A 19,303-nucleotide genomic window follows, 5' to 3' on the forward strand; every position below is an offset into this window, starting at 1 on the left:
TTATCACGAACTGCAAATACGGAACACCCAAACAGCTAGCTCATACAAACACATTATAATCCTTGATAGACAGAGGGCAGGGAGCCATTACAAACGTACACAAACACAGAAGTGTATGCAATTTGAAAGCAAATTTTAGCTTTTCAGCAAGCAATGAATAGACAATGAGTTATTGTGCACCCTCCTCCCCGCAATTATCATTGCTTTGGAATGCATCTCTCACGAGCCCCGTATCAGTCACGTTCAAGAAGATTTCACTGGCACAAAGTAACGTCTCTTAGAAAATAAGAGGCAGGAAAAATTTCACCTACTGGATCATCTATAGTATACTATTAATTTAATTTGAAGGTTAACCCTCGTGAGTCAAAAGGGCTCATTTTCCAACACCTTTGGTTCATAAGCAAAATTAAAGGAAAATGACAGCATCTAAGCTGTTTCAATAGAGTAGAACTGAATATCCTGTTCTTCTACCCTTCACTGGTTGATGCAGTGAGAGCTTCTCCACACACTTCATTTTAACTACTTGTTTGTGCTCAAACAGATCAGTGGCTGCAACGTATTACCACTGTACACAGAAACCCCCTGAAGTCATGACAACCAAAACATCCTTACACATTCATTCTTTTCAATTTGACTTCTCAACCTCAGGGAAAAAAACGCTGAAGTTGCACAGTATGGCCCCAGAGCATAAATGAGCCTCGGGTAGGCAAAATATACTCCAAAGCTGGACATGATGTTGGTGTTCTGTGTACTGTATATTAAAAATGAAATAACCTCACAGAAGGAAAAGTAAAGCCAAGAAAGAGACGAGACAAGCTTTGAAACTGAGAAGATGGCCGTGCCAGCATCCCATATTGCCCAGATGAAAATACTCTTCTTCCCACTAACAACAATCAACAGACACATTTCGCTTGCAGGCAAAACCTGGCTGCTGTAGTGTAGCTTGGTTTTATTTATGTCCACAAATATTTCAAAAAAATTACAAAATACTCAAATGGAGAGAACACAGAAGTCACGATTTCTGGGTTTCTACTCTGTTTACACTGTGTTATCCCATGGCAAACTACTCATATATACATTAAGCTTCAAGATATATATAAATGTAGCAGTCAGAATGTACACTCTGCTTTAACGGTGCAGTGAAACAAGCTCAACCATGACGACATAGAACAAGAGAGACGTTTCAAAAACACTAAAGCAAAATTAAAAAATAAACTTTTAAAACCGAGGAAAAACAAGAGAGATCTCTTAAAGAAAATCAAAAGGTCTGGGTTGTTTTTAACAGGGCATCGAACAGCAAGATGGCTTCAAAAGCCACTGCAAGTAAAGTTGTAGTTAATCGTAAGTCTAAAATGGAAGAATTTCAGTGCTTATTGGCTGAATGATGCAAAAAAAAAATCCCCAAAATATTGTAATATTTATCTGGAAACAAATAAGTGAGATTGATGAATAGCTTTTGAACTCAGATTGCAAAGCAATACTTCATTGCTTTGAAAATGATACAGAGAGAAGAGGGAGGAGTAGAGGGAATTTGCAAATTTTTCTTAAGAATAACGATAGCTAAAAATAACAGCAGAAGAAAAGATTCAGAAGAAATGGCTGAATGCCTCCAACCTCCCAAATTCCACACAGTAAAAACAGGGAGGGGAGAATTATCTGAAATATGCCTAATTGGACCTTTAAAATCAACGAAGGTGTGCTTTCTGCTGAGCAGACCCATCTTACTGGCTGCTCCCCTTAGCAAAAGTTAAAAACGTTATTCAGAAGAAAACTAGTTCCTAATTCACCTGATCACTGCAGACACCGACTAAAGGCATTGGCTGAAGAAAACCTCACCATCCTTGGCTCTAGACTGACCTCGTGGCTTCCAAATGTCAGAAATGCTAGCTGTTCCTGCTAACGCCTTCAGAGAGTTCACACATAGCAGGTGGAACTGATTAAATGCTACTGCAGTTCCTGAGCACTGAGAAATCTGGAATGGAGAAAACAAAGGTCAGCATCAACGGATAAAATCCTCCTCTCCCTCTCTCGTATACTCTCAATTTAAATGGGCTTAGAATAACCTGATGCAAGGTTTTAATTTGTAAATTGATGTTACTATAATGCCCAACAATAACCTTCGGGCACTAACACCAGCTCTGGATCGAGACCCATGCGGTGGACAAAGCACCGTGCGTGCCATGCCTTCCTTCCATTAGAGCGTATGATTAACTACAATCTTATCAAACATGGCTCAGTACAGTCCTATGACACAACCATCACATTTAACAGTCTACGACGGCAGAGATAGAGTGCTCATGAGTTGAGAGAGGGAATGGGGGAAGTTATGCACCAGCAGAAAACATGGCCAACAGATTCAGATGTCCATTGGTTGCATCACCCTCTGCTCTGGAGAAAAAAAAAAAAAAAAAAGTGGCAAAACAGTAAAAACCAAGCAAACAAAACCAAACAAAACCTTTCTGCCTAGACAGTAAGCAGAGCCGTCTCCAGAATAATGCTCACTGGCCTTCTGTGTGCTCCTCTCCTTTCACCATCCACATGGGAACTAGCCAACAGGAGTTATTCTGCATGGACCCGTAGGCTTGGGAGTCAGTAAATGTTACTGTCCATGTTTTTGATTAATGTTCATTAATAAGTTCCTGAGATACAGAAAACTGGCGGCAGTTAAAAAGTTTTTGCTTACAAAAAAACAAAATTTCAACAGTCAGAGAAATGCAGACTGGTCTCTGCAAAACAACTTTAAGAACGCTGAGTTGCCTAGTCCTCTTTTCTTAAGAGTGTATCAAACACGAGAGGCCAGAAAGAGCAAATCCTCCAAAAATATGCACATGCATACAAAATTCTGGCTGTACTAGTTTGTGCCAAGGAGCATTTTAAAAAAGATTTTAGAACAGATTATTTCTTTGAACATTTGCTTATCCTAGAAGGGATAATCTAAAACCAATGTAGTTAGACTACGTGTCAAAAAGGTAATAGGAAAGAGGTTTATTATGGCCACACTGAAAATTAACCCTTGAAGTAGGCATCAAAAGGGTAAGCTGGTTCCAAGGGACACCTGTACTGCTGAGAAACCCAACTCAACAGAAATCACCTGCAGAACAGAGAGATGTAACACTAACAAAAACAAAAAACAAAAACCAAGAACAGAAACAGTCATTTGCAACATTATCCCTGCAACTCCCTTTAATGCTTATTGTTGATAGCAAACCAAATTTCAAGCTTTTACCCATTTGAAATTATTGATACCCATCGCTCCCTTTAATTAAAGGGATAACTATATATATTTTTTTATTAAAAAATCAACTCTGTATTCTGTCAATACCAGGTAGGAATTCACAACTTGTGATGTTACTGAAAATCAAGATAAACGTTTCTGGAGTTTTGTTTTGTTTTGTTTCTCCCCTCTACCCAAAAAAGTTATTTACAGACTTAAAAAGCCATGCTGCAGAACTGAGCTCTCTTTAAAATTATGAAGATTTCCTACAATGTATTAAAATAAAAGTAGATTTTTATTATTATAGCACTTGGATTCAGAGCTTGTTATGTCACCTACTTGCAATCCTTGTTTTTTTTTTAAAATAGCTATAGATGCATTGAGTGTCTCTTCACGCACAGTGACTTGTGTTGTGAACCTGATTCTAGCACCTACTCAAAACAAACTAGTAAGAAAAAAAACAAGATTGCAGGAAGTTCTCTGAATATTCCACACAGTCCTGTATTTTCAATAGGCTTCTGAATACGTTGTCATGCAGGGAGACCCACACCAGTCTTGAGAAATCTTCTCTACAAATGAATGCTATGCTGATAAGTCTCTACTTGTTGGGTGGTTGTTTCTGCTTTAAATATATAAAGAAATCTTTATAAGATATTCTTTTCCTTTTGTAGCTCTTATTGTATGTAAAAATGTTCCACTCCTTCCCAAGGACTGGGGTTTCCATAGCCAGCATTACAAATAAATAATTTATTACAACTGTTTGTCGCCTTCTTTCTTCAGTCGACTGAAAAAGAAAGAAAACTCATTTTAACAAACGAAGGAGGTGTCATGACACTTCAGTGACAGCTTGTCTTCCTGCTAACCTCACCTGGCTGCCCTGAAGGGAACAGAGGTTGCAAGAGGACTTCTGAGCTTTCAGCACAAAATGAGAACCGCTGTAACAGCAGCGATAACACTGTCTGCTGTGGGAGGAAGCGATGACCTTTCGCTACCGAAGCGCTCCTTACATGTGAGCCAGACCACTAGTGCCAGCTCATCAAGCTTTGGCTTTATCTGCAGCTGCAAGTGAAATGTCAGTCAGCTTCAGGCAGGCTGGCTGCCCCCACGGCGCAAGGCCAGCAGGTAATTTTGGAGAGCAGAAGCAAGGACGGAAACATCAGAGCGAGGCAGTGCAGGGCAGGTATTTAATATGCTGTTTCCTATATATCCTTACAGCCCGCAGACATGCGGAATGACCTTTGCTAGGTGCTGAAGGCTTTTTCTTCTTAGCTGACATATCATTCAGTGGCCATTGCCCACCAGGAAATAAGGTGGTGTCTGATAAGGCAGGCTAAGAGAACCACTCTGCTATCGATACTATACAGCGTTCTAGGCAGAAAGTACTCCTGTGATTCACCTCGGCATTCTCAGCTGTTAATCCAGGATTTTATTCACAGATTTCAACCTCCTTTTGCCTTTCATCATTTCTTAAAATTTAACAGATTTATGGAATTCCTCACCGCTTCCCACTCATAAAACTTTTACCCACCTCCCTCCTGTACTGCTCTCTAGAAGAAACAGCAATGTAGAGGCAGCAATCATACTAAAACCAGTCGGAGGTAATCCTGCAATAAATGACTCAACTGCTCAAGTATTGTGCCGATAATTTGGGCCTAGCTTTCAATCTGCTCTGTCATCTGTGCCAAATTAGGTTTTACTGCAGCTTCACAATCCTCCCCGCGTGCATCAGGACAATACCTCAGCACCCAGTAAGAGAGGAAGTAATTCAGGAAACAAAGAAAAAGAAGGAATGTGGAGAAATGTGAAAGAAGCCGTAGCACCTCTTAGTCTCCAAAAGCCTTTGTGGCACCTCTCACCTGTAATAATCTTCCTGACTTGGTAGATGACCACCGTGCATGTGAGGATGCCCGTGCAACCACTGCTGCTCCATTGCCAGTCTTTGCAGCTCTGCTGACTGGGCGTGCATGGCCTGCAGTTGGTGGGCTGCCGACATCGGAGGTGGAATGGCACCTGGCAGATCCCGTGGGTAAGGGGTACCTGAAACAGAGAGAGCTGCATGCTTTCCAACACTGTTTTTTGTTTTTTTTTTTTTGCTATGAGGTCTGCAGAGCTGTCCACCCTCTGCCCCCAAACCAACACACCAAAACAAAACCCAGCTTCGGGTTACAGCTCAACTCCACCAACTCCCCCTCCTAGGAAATGCTAAGACCCAGAGGAAAAGATGACAGTTCAGATCAAAGGGCAGCCTCCGAGAAGGACCATAAAATGCTCTCACCAAAGACTGGATGTCGGAGCATTTCATGCTCATGAGGTGGCTGTCCTAGCAATGGGTTGGGGATGGTCCCAGGTGGGTAGGGAAAGCGTGCCAAATGGGGTCCAGCTGCTAAAGGATCCACCAGCGGGTGAACAGGTCCTGCTGAACCTTTAGAAGAAGCAAAGAAAGAAAGCAATCAACTGCTTGGGGAACCAACACTCACTGTTGGGAGATCAAAAGCCCTGTTACCACTTGAGCAGGATCAGCATTTGGCCTAACTGGCGTGTAATTACCAGGAGCTTAGCTCCATCCAATTCGAAACCCACTTTTCTATCCTGAAGTGTTTGAAGTGACATCTGCTTGCCAAACAGTCTTAATTGTCACAGCAACAACACAGGGCTTTCAATTTCAACAACAAAAAGAAATCCACCAAGTGACAGGGAAAAAAAAAGAAATCAAATAGAAAAACCACCTAAACTCTCACTTTCAGACACTGCTGCTGCTGTCCCCATGCACACTGCAGCAGTGGCTGTGATCTGACCTGCTCAGACTAACAGAGGCAAATCGAGATGTTGCAGTGAAATCTGTTTAACACCGAAGACTTAAAAAAGTCTGCTCTTACTTTATTTGGTCTTGCAAGATCTCTCCCCTGTACAACTTTTTTTTAAGATTGCTTACTGTAACTGTATTTTCCCCATATGCTCAGAGTGGTTTTTGGCTAACACCTTAGGCTATGTCACTGAAAAAACAATCTGCTCTTCAGTCTTTACCTCTCAGCCCCTTGTTCTTCTCTCTACCTACCACTGAATTGTTTCAGAACAAATAACTGGGCAATATCTAGAGCTACCTGCAGAGGGGTGTTAAAGGAGTTACCCAACAACAGGATCCTTCCAGAGACATGATCTATGACAAATTTCTGCTATCAAGGGGATATAGAAACCTGCCTGAAACTGTGCCAGTCCGTAATTTGCACAATCCACAGCTGATGGCTTTCAGAAGGCTGATCCTCACGGCTATCATCTCCCACCTGTAACCCTCCCACCACTTCATCTCACAAGACACCTCTGATTGCCTTACTGTACAACTCAGCTTCTGCACCAGCACTCCAATTCCTTCCCTGCTCCAAAAAGCAGACATCCCAGCCATGTTCAATGCATATGCTCCAAGGCAAAGCATGCTATATTTATTGCACAAGCAGTACGCTTGTACCCAGCTGCACCAGGAGCCAGGCTCCGAGTACTTGGACTTCCTTCACTTCCTTACTTGGCTGCTACTGCACCTGATGCCTTGCTTGCTATGTTCTCTCCAGTCTACTACCAGAAAACCAGAAAAATTCTGCTTAGTGCCAGACTCCTGGCATGCTCAGAGGAATAACCACATAGCTTAGTTCAGAAATGAGCAAGGCACCAATTCATTTTTGACACCATTAAATACCTTGGGAAAAACTTCTCTACACGTAAGTATGCACCGTAACTAAAAGATGCCAACCCATAAATTTAGATGGTTCTTCTGAAAATTGTGACAGGCAATTTCAGATCAACTCAAGCTACGTGGTTGGCATGTCAAATGGCTAGAGATGGAAGTCTCTTCTCACAGTGTTTTTAAAAGCTCCTAACTACTGCCCTGCACCCTTCCAAAAAACAATGGTTTGCATTTTTTGCATTTCAGGTATCACAACCTCACACTGTTCAAAAGTCAAGTCATATCAAAAAACAAAATAAAAAGAGATTTTGTTACATGGAATTCCAGTTCTACTGCTCACGAGAGGTTCCCCATGTGCCGGGGCTCACCTTGATGCAAAGGATCCTGCTGATGTAGGTGTAAATGCGAATGTATGTGTGAGTGTTGGTGATGGTGAGGCGTGACGTTGAACATCTGGAGCCGTGCCAATGGGTCATTTGTCAGCGATGCCATCCGCTCGGCGTGTATTCTCTCTGCTGCCAGTCTGTCAGGGTAGCTCATTTCAGGCCGTAACTGCGGGCCTGCCAGTGCAAGTCTCTCTCTTTCCAGCGGGTTCAAACCCGGGTGGAAGGAAGCAAACGGGTGAGGTCCTGCCGTTGGGGGAATAGTCAGTGCACCGTGCCTGGCAAAATGCTCCATGGGGTTAGTTGCTGGGTGCAGTGCGTCGAGCTCTGGGGGCTTCACCTCAAAGCCAGGTTTCATCCTCTCTCTCAACTCCCTTTCCCGGATTTCTCGCTCCCGGATCTCCCGCTCTCGCAGCTCTCGTTCCCGGATGGTGGGGTCCACGTTGTAGAGGCCAGGCATGTGGTAGGCCAAAAGCGGATCGGTGGGGTTCAAGGGGACAAAGAAGGGATGATTACGGTTTGTTGGTGACATGACGTGAGGACGGGCGTACTCGCTCAGTGTTCGTAAAGCAGGTGTATCTGGACCGATGTAGGGTGGCACGGCAGCGATGGTTGTTGGTGGAGGTTCAAATGAAGGTCTCATGTGTGCTGGCCCACTGAGCTGAGACTCCCCAAGACGGCCTTCATGGGAGGAGCTGGACACCTTCTGCTGATTTTTAAAAAAAGGGATTTTTAGTTCAACACACCGGGCTTAAGAACACAAGCATGCACTTCCCTTGTTGTGCTTCAGGCTCCAGGAGGGGCTAAGTTCAGCCTGCTGAGCCTTCTGACTCCTGTTACGTGTGCTCACTCCACTGTGCTTTGGAGAGGAAATGGGTTCTGTCTAGCTTGTAAGGCCATAAGATAGCTACTTTGGAGTGGCAGCCTCAAAGCTCACTAACTGCCTTACAGTTAGCAGAGAAGCAGCTCAGTGGTGCACGTCACAGCTCTGGGCAAAGGCTGCCTGCTACGTGCCACTGCAGACACCTGGTCCTGTTTGCAGCGTGTTCTTCCTCTGCTCTCCAAACCCACTTGTATCCCAAAACTTACTAAACCCAAGGAAACTCATCTCCACGATGTGCAGCACAACAAATTCCACTCCTTCTACGGGAATTCCTCTGCATCCTGCTCTCCCCACCTGTACAAGGGCAGCACAGCGCTTCTGCGGAGGGCAATAAGCACAGTTTACCCATGCAGTTTTCCAAGGATTTGTATCCCCTAAATAAAGCCAGGTTCCCATACATGACATATCCCTTAATGGACAGATGCTACACCCTCACTTTTATCATTCTATAGAGACACACAGCTATGATTCACATCTCTGAAAAGCACTTGGGAAGATTGCAGCACCTTGTTTTCCAGCATCAGTAATGCATTACCAACCTCCCAATTCTGTGGGCCCAGATGTAATCATTCCTTTCCAACAGGCCACAAAAAAATAAAAAAGGATTAGCTGCACTGGCTTTTTATACTGAGACTGGCGTTTGGGTCTTCCCAGGATAAAGAAGCAATGTGCCTTTAATCAAGTTTACTTCAAATTTAAAAAAGCTTTCAGATCCCTTTTCAGCAGACAGCAATCTCGTGCCTGCACTGCAAAGGTAGCAGAAGTTGCACAAAAGAATTCATTACATCTGCACATGCGGAGGGCTTGCTTCTCATACCCCAACTCGCACTGCAGGTGATGTACACGCTTGGCCCAAGTAGGCCCAGCTGCACTGGCTTCCCACATGCCAAGAATGGATGGGGAGTAGAAACTCACCAACTTAAAGAGGAGAAAGTGACCATCCAGATCAGATCCTATCACGCCAACCCTCTCCAACAGCTTTTAACCACAACTAAACTTACCGCAGCCCTTTCTGCTTCTCTTTCCCGCTCCCGTTCTCTTTCTCTTTCCTTCTCCTTTTCTTTCTCTCTTTCCCGTTCTTCTCTTGCTTTCTGCTCTGCTTCCCTTTTGGCCTTTTCAATGGCCTCTTCTCGCTTCTTGGCCAGTTTGGATCCTGCCAGAGGCATGAAGTACAAATCTGTTCTTGAGCATGAGTTGTAGCCACGGTCCAGGTGCTTATAGAACCTGAGAGAAACAAAACGGGAAGGGTTTAACTCTGTCAAGGGTACAAGAATCTCAGGTTTAAGAGCCTCAACTCTGACAGAAGCTTATTTCTCACGTGCATTTAAAATGTTTCTCCCACAGCATAAACAGACAAGATTTTGGTTGATTTCCAATAAATCAGCAAACCAAAGGACAACAACTAGTAGACAAAGGAGAATTTAACCATGAAAAATCTCCACTCATGCAACTCAGGAAGCATTATGGCAAAAACTACACATAGGAGGCAGGAAGGTTGGCGTATCTGAATCCTCTGATCTTAGCCATCTTTGGGAAGGGTGGCAGGGAACACAGGCACTGCTTAATGGCAGAGCCTGTACAGTAGAAGGAAGCCTTTAACAAACTCTTTTCTTGCCCAAAAGGAAGGCAATTAAATGTGGGTTCTGCTTCCAGGTCAGTTAGAGATACCTGAACTTCACTGGAACACCAAGCAAGAGAGACATGGATGTACCCAAAAAGCATACGTACAAGGAAAGACGGCGCATTAAGGGAGGAATTAAGAAGGTTGCTGACAACCTCCATACCTGGCCGACTGACTGGCGTGACTCGGTGTATCCACCACGGTAGGCTCTGGTGATGGACTTCGGGGTGGAGGAGGAGGGCTCTCTGGTTCCTCAGCCTCATCTGGGACTTCTTCCTTGATCTGAATGGGTGGCAGCGTGCAGGATGTCACCACTGGCACGTTTCCACTAGAAGCTGCTGACGTGGAGATGGAGGTCTGCAGCGGGATGCCGGGCACAGCGGGCGGCGTGGAGGTGGAGGGGCAAGAAGGAGGCGTGATGGAAGGCGGGCCCCCGGGGACAAACGGGTGCTGAGAAAAGGGCGGCTGGGAAGGTACCTGGTGGAGTCCGGAGGGGGGGTGGCTGGCAGCTGGGGGGAGGCTCTGGCTCTGTGTCAGGACGGGAGGCTGGGCTTGCGACGACTGCAGCGGCTGGCTCTGAGGCATCAGCTGCAACGGCGGAGGGTGCGCAGATGGAGGGTGATGGGTTGAGAGGGAGCTGAGGGGCTTGAGAGCAGGCGGCGGCGGCAAGTTGGAGTTCATGGAGAACGGAGAAGGGCCGGAGAGATGAGGGGGGTGCTTGTGAGACGGAGGGGTGGGAAGCTGAGGGATCGGGGTGGTAGGGGGAGGTTTGATGTGAGGCATGGCCATGGGCGCGGGGGGCAGCGGCTGCTCCCGCGGAGGCTGCGCCTGCTGCAGCGGGGTCGCGGCCGGCAGCGCGGGCTGAGCCACCTGCACCTGGAGAGCCGAGTGTGAATGGGACGGCGCTTGGGTCTGGAGGGGAACCTGAGACTGCGACGACTGAGTGGGGAGCGAAAACGGCTGGGGAGGCACGGGATGAGGCAGGAGAGGCTGGGCCTGCAGGCTGTGAGGGGCGGGCTGCGCCTGGCCGTGGAGCGGAGGCTGCGAGTGGGGCTGCGAGGAGGCAGGGGGAGGCTGGCTCTGAGCCACGCTCAAAGGCTGCAGGGGCGGGTGAGGCGACGGCAGTCTCTGCGGGTGTAAAGCGGGGGCTTGCTGGATGTGAGAATGAGGAGGTGGTGGCGCGGGGGCCTGGGGCTGGCTGGGGGGCTGGGATGCCGACGGCGAGACCTGCGGCGGAGCCGCAGCAGCGCTCGAGGCTGCTGGCAGCGCTGCTGGTAGCTGGGCCGATATCGGTGGCGTGGGAGGAGGAGCCTGGCCGGAGCTGCTCTGAGCCTGGAGCACTTGAGGCTGTGCCTGCAGCACTTGCTGCTGAGCGGAGGAATCCGAGTCGCTCTCATTGTCTTGAGGGCTGGGGATGCTGGGTGACGTGCTCCGGTTGTCCTGGTCGATGTCCTTGGGATCACTGCTGCCCTCGTCATTGACGCTGCGGCTGTCAGAGCTCTCGCCTTCGCCCTCGCCCTCCGAGGGAGAGTTCGGCCGGCTGATCTCCTGCAGGAGAGAGGGAAAAGCAATCAGCGTGTGTGAGAAAGCTGCACACAGAGCACCACCAGCCTGTGAGGGATGCTGAAGGGCAAGTACCACCCTCTGAATCTCACAGGACTTAAAGCAGCAGAGGCAATGCCACTGCAGTACGCTGTCAGCTCTCAGCTCCCCAGTACAGGAGAAAGATGGACAGACTGGAGTGGACACACTCCTATCCATGGAGTGAACCTTGTCAGATAAGCACTGAAAAGGCAACCTAAAAGTAATTCAACTGAGCACTGATAGCATTAAATTAAGATAACTCCAGTGTTTTTTTTTCTAACTTGTTACAGAAGAGGCAAAGACAAATGCCAATTAAAAAAAAAACAAACAAAAAAAAAAACACAACAAACTGAGTGTATGTGTTTAGAAATAAACCACCTACGTACCTATATGGCTGATCCTAAAACAAACACAAAGACTCCTGAACTCACCCTGTGTTGTTCCACAGTTTTCCAGCAGAAGGAACACGTTACAATATGGGTTGCTTTCTAGCCACAGATTAAGTAACAATTTGCTGTGGCTTAAATTGATTTTGTGTTTTTGGTTTGTTGGTGGCTTTGCACTCCCTCCCACTCTGAAACTGTTCCCCAGAATGGGAATGCTCTTCTGCGGGACTCACTTGAGTTTTGGATTTTTTGGCACTGGACCTGTCCGGCTCCTCTGTGTCAGACGCTGCCTTCTCCCGCTGCCTCTTGGAGTTCTTGAGGGGAGAAGATACCTCTTCCTTGATTTTCTGCCACAAATGAAGCAAAACAGAGCAGTTACCAGTAATGGAAGCGCAAAACTAAACTGAATGCAAGGCAGAGCTATCATGTTTAGTACAAATAAATGAGAAGGGCTCCTAGGGAGCAGAACCAATCAGGAGTTGGGATCGTCAGTATGTGACACCAACCTAACACATGTACCTCTGTCCAATTACAGGCTGCAGGGGAATCTGTTCTGGAGCTGCTGCTGCTGCGTTCCCCCATCTGCCAGCAGCAGCTCCCAGAAGCCCTTCACCTACATTATGCTCTAACCACTCCCTCTGGAGGTCAAACTTCAGCCAGGATTCGAAACAAGGCTACAATTTCACTGCTGCAGGCAGAAACCCAGGGGACAGTTTGGGCTGCAGACATTTCTGACACAAACTAGCAGGCACAAGTAACATGTAAAGCATTCCTCAGCACACGGACATTGTCTCAAGCTTTGAATGCAAAGGAATATTTTACACAGAACAGTTGTCTTTCCACCTTTAGCTTTGCAGAATCGGTTTCACCAAGAAGTCAGAACAGATCAGCTGGCTCAATGTACTCTAAAGGAGACCAACACCAGCAGTTAACAGAGGATGAAGCAAGAATTTCTGCAGCAGACGAGTACCAGATAAGCCTCCTTCTACTAAATGAGGGTCTTCACTCCTGATACTCTAAGAGGCTTAGCCCCTCAAACACAGGGCTACCAGGGAGTAGCTATTACAAGATTCCTGCCTGCTTTAATGGCCTGGGACGCTTTCACACACCTTGCAATTACCTAACCTACCTTCATATTTGCTAAGTCTTCAGTATTGTCATGTGACAACTTGTCCCACACTCCTTTTTTTTCTCTTTAAAACAAATATTTAACTTGCTACTTTCAATTTACAGTGCTTAATGCAAGCTTCCCTCTTCATCTAGCTGCGTTTCTTCAGTGCTCTCTTGGAAAGGCACTTATTGAAAGAGACTAAACTGTCAGCCTGCTCCGAAAATCAAGCAAATTGCATACAGAAAAACAGTACCAGAAGTAGTCTCAATTACTACATATTCATATTCCTTTATAAATAAAGATTAAGTACTGCTTAAAAAAACACACAAAACTGTCTACTTGTCTCAGATATAACATTGCTGATCTGTATTACCTCCATCAGCCTAATGCTTGCATTTGCATCTGAAAATGAAGGATTAGTTTATCATGCAAGCAGTAAGGTTATGTGGGGATACTTCAACAGCTTTTATCGCTACACATCCACAAGCACAGGAACAAAGCATCAGTCAGATGCTTACCATTACATCTTTTGCTTATGTATACAAGTAGGAATTTCTAGGTCACTGATAGATTCCCTGGCCTGCTAGAATCTGCATCTTATTTAGCCAGTTGAAGGGGCCTCAGGTGTCCAGCCCTAATGCAAAAGAAGGGGGAAATTTTACCTTGGTGGACTTCTTCACCGAATCTGCTTTGCTGTCATTACTGGAGGTGCTGGCAGCACTGGGAGAGTTGCGGCCACTGGAGCGGATGTCTTCATTAATAGGTGAGGCTCTACCATCAGGGCTGGCTGGCTGCTTTTTACGACCACTACGTAGTGTAGACATCTATTTGTGTAACAAAAATAAACCAAGTTAACACTTGTCCAACTTCTTATTTTCTTGTGTCTTACAGAAAAAACGTAGATGGTACATTCCTGGTAAGAACTTGAAAGATGAAAAACCAAGAGCACTGAACCTTTCTGCAGTTTTTCCCTGGAAGTTCATCTGGGCTTAAAAGTAGAGGAGGCAAATCCTTAATATGCCCATGCATATTAAACACTGGTTATTTTATTCAGTAGTGTCTGGGAGACATGAGAACAGTATAAAGATGTTCCCACGGATGCTGCTGTTTGCATGATGAATTTTCTTCATAAAATGTGCACGCAGGTTTGTAAGTGTGCATCCACACACAGGGGATGGGTGGAGGGGACCCTGATGTTCCATAAAAGAAGTCTATCCGTTGTCCAGAAGTCTATCCAATAATTAATGCTGTTTCCCTCCCAGTGTAGCAGTTTTTTCGGTGACAGGCTACCATAAAACCAATGAAGCCAACCTTACCTGATTACATAGCCTCAGAAGGTATTGAGAAGCAATGGTCATATCAGCAAGATCAGAACAACGGAGAGGGGAGGGCAAGGAACAAAAGCCATCACCACAAACTCAAAGCAAACATTAAATTAGCCAGAGCTGCCATCCAAGTTCTCACAAGTGACTTGCACACAGGAAGGATCTTGGCATTTCACAGCAAGTAAAACCGCTCTGACAGAGCACAATAACCACAGGAACCAACAACAGCTGTCTGCAGGCAAGAGACTAACTCCAGTGGGACCACATGAATAGCACTGAAGTTTTTAAAGCTCTTCCTTTAAAATAAGCCCAAAGGTTTACCTCAGACCCAGCTGGAAGGGTAAAATGGTACAAAATCTGTAATGAAAGCACATGCCATGGCAAACATGCACAAAAGAGGAAACAACGGTTGTTTCAGGCCACCTTCCTCCAGCCAACACCTCCTCTTTACAGAAGATGAAATGTGAAGGAACCAAAGGTGTTAAGCCTACCGAGCCTCGACTCCGCCTTGTCCTCATGCTATGCTTTCCACTAAGTCCATCATCTTCCTCTTTGACAGGCTTAAACATAAAGGGTGGAGGGTCTACGGGTTTCTCAATGGGCGGCAGCTCTCCGTACTTTTTGAAGTGAATGCGACAATCGGTGCACAGTAAGATGTTTTCTCGGCCGCCGTGGTGCCAGTCCTTGGAGGCTTGGGGCAGGAAAAGTGACAGCTTAGAAATGAAATCTACTAGATATTCAGCACAAGCAAATTACATTATTTGAAGGAAAAAAAGAGAAAAGAAGAAAGGCACACAACAACCAGAAAAGTATCTGCTTTTCTATAGGCAGCTAAGTCCTGGAGAACTTTGTCTTGTTGCAGGCTTAGTCTGTCTTCCAGCACACATCTCCTTCAGTGCTCAATTTAAAAACTGTTCACTTAAGCAACTATATCTTTGAAAATAACAAGTCTCAGCTGCTCTCCCTGGGAACTAAAAGGCAGCTACTCTTCTCCAAAGCTGTGGCTTCTAGAAGAGAAGTGAGCTGTGAACTTCTCATTTCCTTTCCTTACATTGGGGCTTTCACCACACCGTGCATGTGCCCAAACATCTGGAACACTTACAGGAAAGAAGCTACTGCAGAAGAGCACTGGTGCAGTATTATTAACTTTTGTATGTGACAGTCACAGTCCAATGTCGATTTGCTATATCACAAATGGATTATATAAAGAACTCTGTTTACAGCAGTAGATTTTACTGTCTAAATGGTTACTTCCCAAGACTCTCCTCTGTCACTGCAATAGTAATTTGCGATGGTAAATCATGATTAACTCTGCTATGAATGCTGCCTATTTTGGCTGATTCAACCCCATTTTTGAACATCTGTACATGCACAAGAACTGCTCTGGCTTGGATGAACCTGCATCAGATAAGTGGCAGCAGATGGGAGGGAAATAGAGCAATGAGTCAGGACGTACTGGTTGTGAAGCAGTGGCGGCAGGCGTAGCCCTTCAGCTCCTGCTCACTGTCCTCGCTGTCGAAGTCATCTTCACTGGCCGAGCTCAAGTCCACTGAGTAAGTAAAGAACAAGGAGAGAAGAAGGAAAAAGATTCAGCATGATCTTCTGTTTCTGCCTACCTGGCTGAAATAGCCATTAATATGATACTTCTTGCATAAGGTCTGTGCCTTCCTGTAATCACCCTGCCTTGGCCGACCATCCTATCAGATTTTGCAGACTAACAAGGACAGGGCTGGTCAGCCTACAGATTAAAAAGCATTCCAGGAATGCATCAAATGATACAATCCACAGAACTTTTGATTCACTATATGATACTTTTCCAATTAAGTTGTTCAAATACTGTTCGTGCTGCTGAGGGAAGCTGTATTCTTAAAGCACAGTTTACGAGAGAAAGGAGGTTTGCACCTAAAACCAGTCAAATTTACAATCAAACAATATTCTGTATCTAACTCATAGCTCATTAGACTTCATGGACAGACACCGTGGTTGCCTTTCTGGTTTTTATTTTGTTTTTAAACTTCATCTTCAAAATCAGATGGGGCCTGCTGTTGTACACCTAAACCACTGAAAATCTGCAGCCACCACAAAAACTGTACCCTCCCTCATCTTCTAAAACAACTTGCAACAAAATCCTTCCTTACAGAGAGTACTGCTTTTTTCTAGCCACTTGCTATAAATTCACAATGGAATGGATCTATAATTTCTCATAAGCACAAAACCCTGTCTAGGATATCATTCTGATGCGTGGCTTCTTTTGTTCACATCTTTAATTAGAAAATAATTCCTTGATGCAAGAATAGTGTTTTTCTAAAGGTTTTGAGAGGATACTTTGTCATACATGCACATTACAGGGAGTTACAGCACTTGCCACCAGTGCTTGTCATCAACTCATTACCCTTCTAATCAACGCAGGGTCCATTTAGCAACACCAGCTGCTGGCACTACCACATTTTCTACACTCATTCTCGCAGGTGTTTAAACCTTGACTGCAAAATTAACATCAGGCTAGAACTTGGTTTCTTTTACTCAATTTTTATTCTTATTCTGCAGTCAGCTGCATATGGATGGGAGCTTTCAGCCACATGAAGTGCTGAGTGTCTTGGATCGAGCTGGTAAGAGTCAAGATCCACACTTGCGTGCACAGAAAGCAGCAATAAATCCTATCACCTTCAGCACAGAGCAGCTAATAGCTGTCTCTATTACCTCACCGCTACCCTCTCCACAATTCTCTGTCTTGCCTTGCTCACCACATCCTCTACCTCCCTCTATGAATAAGACTGGGCCAACTCTAGACCTCCAGGTAGTGCCTTTTCTTTAGAAGGTGCTGGGTTTAGTTCACAGAAAACCTTCGAACTCACGGGGTAACCTCACCCTTTCATGTAAGGGTATAGGTTGGTGTATCCATACGGACATTACTAATCATAATCCTCTGCAGCACAGCACATTTCACTGGTTTGGGTAATTATTCTTTGTTTAGAACCTTCTGCTTCAATCGAGGCTGAAGTACTTCTCAGCCAGGCGCCGATACAGGAGTGCTGACTGCAGCACAGACCGCGATGAAGCAGAAGGTACGGGTCACCAAGGAAGGATGAAAAGGGATAGGGCTCCCTTCTTTTTTACATTTTCTCATTCCCATTACCGTAATAGGCCTGGAGAAAGTGCAACACAAAGCCAAGACAATTCAGTACACAGCACTTGCTGATCAAAGCCGCCTACCACATTCCAGCATAATCATATAGGAACAGGAGAGGGCAGCTGCCTGAACTCCATTTCCTTGCTGCGTTCACTCGGAGGTACAGCACCATTACATTACTGTTGCTCCCTGCATCTAAACAAAGATAAATGCATTGCTTTTAGCTTCCACTTACAGAATTCGCTGGAGGGGGGCCTGGAGGGAGTGTTGACTGGAGTGGAAGCAGTTCGAGTTTTAATTCTCCGAAACACAGCCTGTCTTCGATGCCTACGGTGGGCTCGAGAACTTGCTGCTTCAGGGGTTTTCTTCCAATAGTAATAGAAGGTGATTAGTTCTCCCTGCAAATACAGAAGGAATATGTTAGAGGGGCACGCAAGCCTGGTTTGTCAGCTTTTTTCCTTCCTTTCGCTCTATAGACGTGCACGTGTATTTCTGTATCTCATGATGCATTTCAGCCAGACAAAAGAATTCCTTAGATCCAACAGAAAAACCCTCACCGTTTTTTGCTTGCTTTTGGCAGGGAAGGAACAGAAGGAAGCAAGTACCTCCTCACCCCCCTCTACCTCCTCATCCTTTACGAGGAAGGATGGGGGTGCTGAGGTCTCCAGCCTGCCCTGGATGCTGCTGGCACTGCTGGGCTCAGCAGTTCAGAAGGGGGTGCCCTTGCTTTGCTGCAGCATCCTGCACACACGGGAGGCTCTGCGTCCACACCGGTACCATCTTTCAGTAGCTGTCAGAACAAAACCCCGAGAACTGCCACAAATTCTCTGGTATTTACAGAAAGAGGAAGGATCGATGCAAACAGACACGGCCATTTTGCCAACCTACATTGTGCATACAGGTATTTTTACCAGATTGCTGCTTAAGGAGCTGAAAGTTAGAATAAAAACACATTCAGCAGAAGTCTACAACCATAACACTCAACCATACCGCAGCAAATCGTGTTTTAATTTGAATATATATGCCCACATCTAAATTAATTAAGCAGTTAAAAGAGCTCACCTAGAGAAATGAGCGATAATTCCATAGCATAATGAACCTGGCTTACATTCAAAAACTGGAGCGGCTGCCATTCAAACTAGCGGATGCGACGCGGAACCAAAGAACAGCATGTGGTTTTAATCTCTTTTCTCTTACTTTGAAACCCCATCATTTCCTGGCGACTTGTCTGCCTCTAAGGTAAAAAGGTGTTGTTTCTTTTAAGTCGCAAGAGGAAGCGGAGAAGTTCTAACCAGCCCCTTAAAAAATCAACATCAGAACAAACATACCTGAATTGCCCACAAAAAGGGTGCCTTTGAACTGCATTTTATGTGATCTAATAACATAACCTCAGCCCGCTCTCTGTGGGGAAATCCTGCAGCCTTTACTCTGGGCAGATCACTCAAGTTGACTCTAATAAAGACACACCCTTAATCCAAACTCTCCCAAGGGCCTCAAACAAGCAATTACAGCCATAACTAACATCTGTAACGCCAAAACACTTGTAAGACAAAAGGAGGATGTTGTTCTAGACGTTAACTGCTGACATTTGAGACACTTAGGAGTTATATCAATGCCTCATTTAAAAATAGAAGCACCAGGAAAGAGCACAACCGCAGTTCTGATTTCTGGTGAAAGGCACGGAGATGCGTTTTTAATCTGCTCCGCTACAGACCGGGACTGATGCTGCTCATCTCCACCGCAGACCTTGGATGATATTCACACCAAATCCTACCCAGAGCGGTGCTTGGCGGGGAGAAGTGATGAAAGCGCATCGTTACACCCAGTTCTACACTCTAAAGGACAAAAACCCTAACGAAAAAATCAATCTTTTACTGAAGATACTCTAAAACCCAGGAGGGAAATGGGTACAGGCTGCAGATGTTCAAAGGCACCGGCTGGCGACGAGCACTCAAGCCGTGGCAGGTCGAGGAGGAACGCGGAGTCCTGA

The 19,303-nt window shown here is 45.5% G+C and overlaps 1 protein-coding gene across 5 annotated transcripts in view; it reads right to left on the minus strand.

The window, feature by feature from the left end:
- Positions 1 to 923: 923 nt before the first annotated feature.
- RERE (arginine-glutamic acid dipeptide repeats) overlaps positions 924 to 19,303 on the minus strand; it is a 222,880-nt gene continuing 204,500 nt past the window's right edge. For 3 of the 5 annotated variants that reach the window (XM_084300169.1, XM_084300170.1, XM_084300173.1), the window contains 11 exons: positions 17,549 to 17,711; positions 15,640 to 15,732; positions 14,675 to 14,874; positions 13,521 to 13,682; positions 11,981 to 12,094; positions 9,941 to 11,325; positions 9,158 to 9,380; positions 7,259 to 7,982; positions 5,490 to 5,636; positions 5,071 to 5,251; positions 924 to 3,998 (listed from right to left, as the gene is read on the minus strand). In XM_084300169.1, coding sequence (XP_084156295.1) covers positions 3,965 to 3,998; positions 5,071 to 5,251; positions 5,490 to 5,636; positions 7,259 to 7,982; positions 9,158 to 9,380; positions 9,941 to 11,325; positions 11,981 to 12,094; positions 13,521 to 13,682; positions 14,675 to 14,874; positions 15,640 to 15,732; positions 17,549 to 17,711 — 3,426 coding nt within the window. In that variant the 3' untranslated portion in view covers positions 924 to 3,964. The remainder of the gene's footprint in view (positions 3,999 to 5,070; positions 5,252 to 5,489; positions 5,637 to 7,258; positions 7,983 to 9,157; positions 9,381 to 9,940; positions 11,326 to 11,980; positions 12,095 to 13,520; positions 13,683 to 14,674; positions 14,875 to 15,639; positions 15,733 to 17,548; positions 17,712 to 19,303) is intronic. The other 2 variants (XM_084300172.1, XM_084300171.1) reach the window with 2 other exon arrangements.

This window comes from Netta rufina (assembly GCF_964035555.1).
Source record: "Netta rufina genome assembly, chromosome: 22".
Classification (NCBI taxonomy): domain Eukaryota; kingdom Metazoa; phylum Chordata; class Aves; order Anseriformes; family Anatidae; genus Netta; species Netta rufina.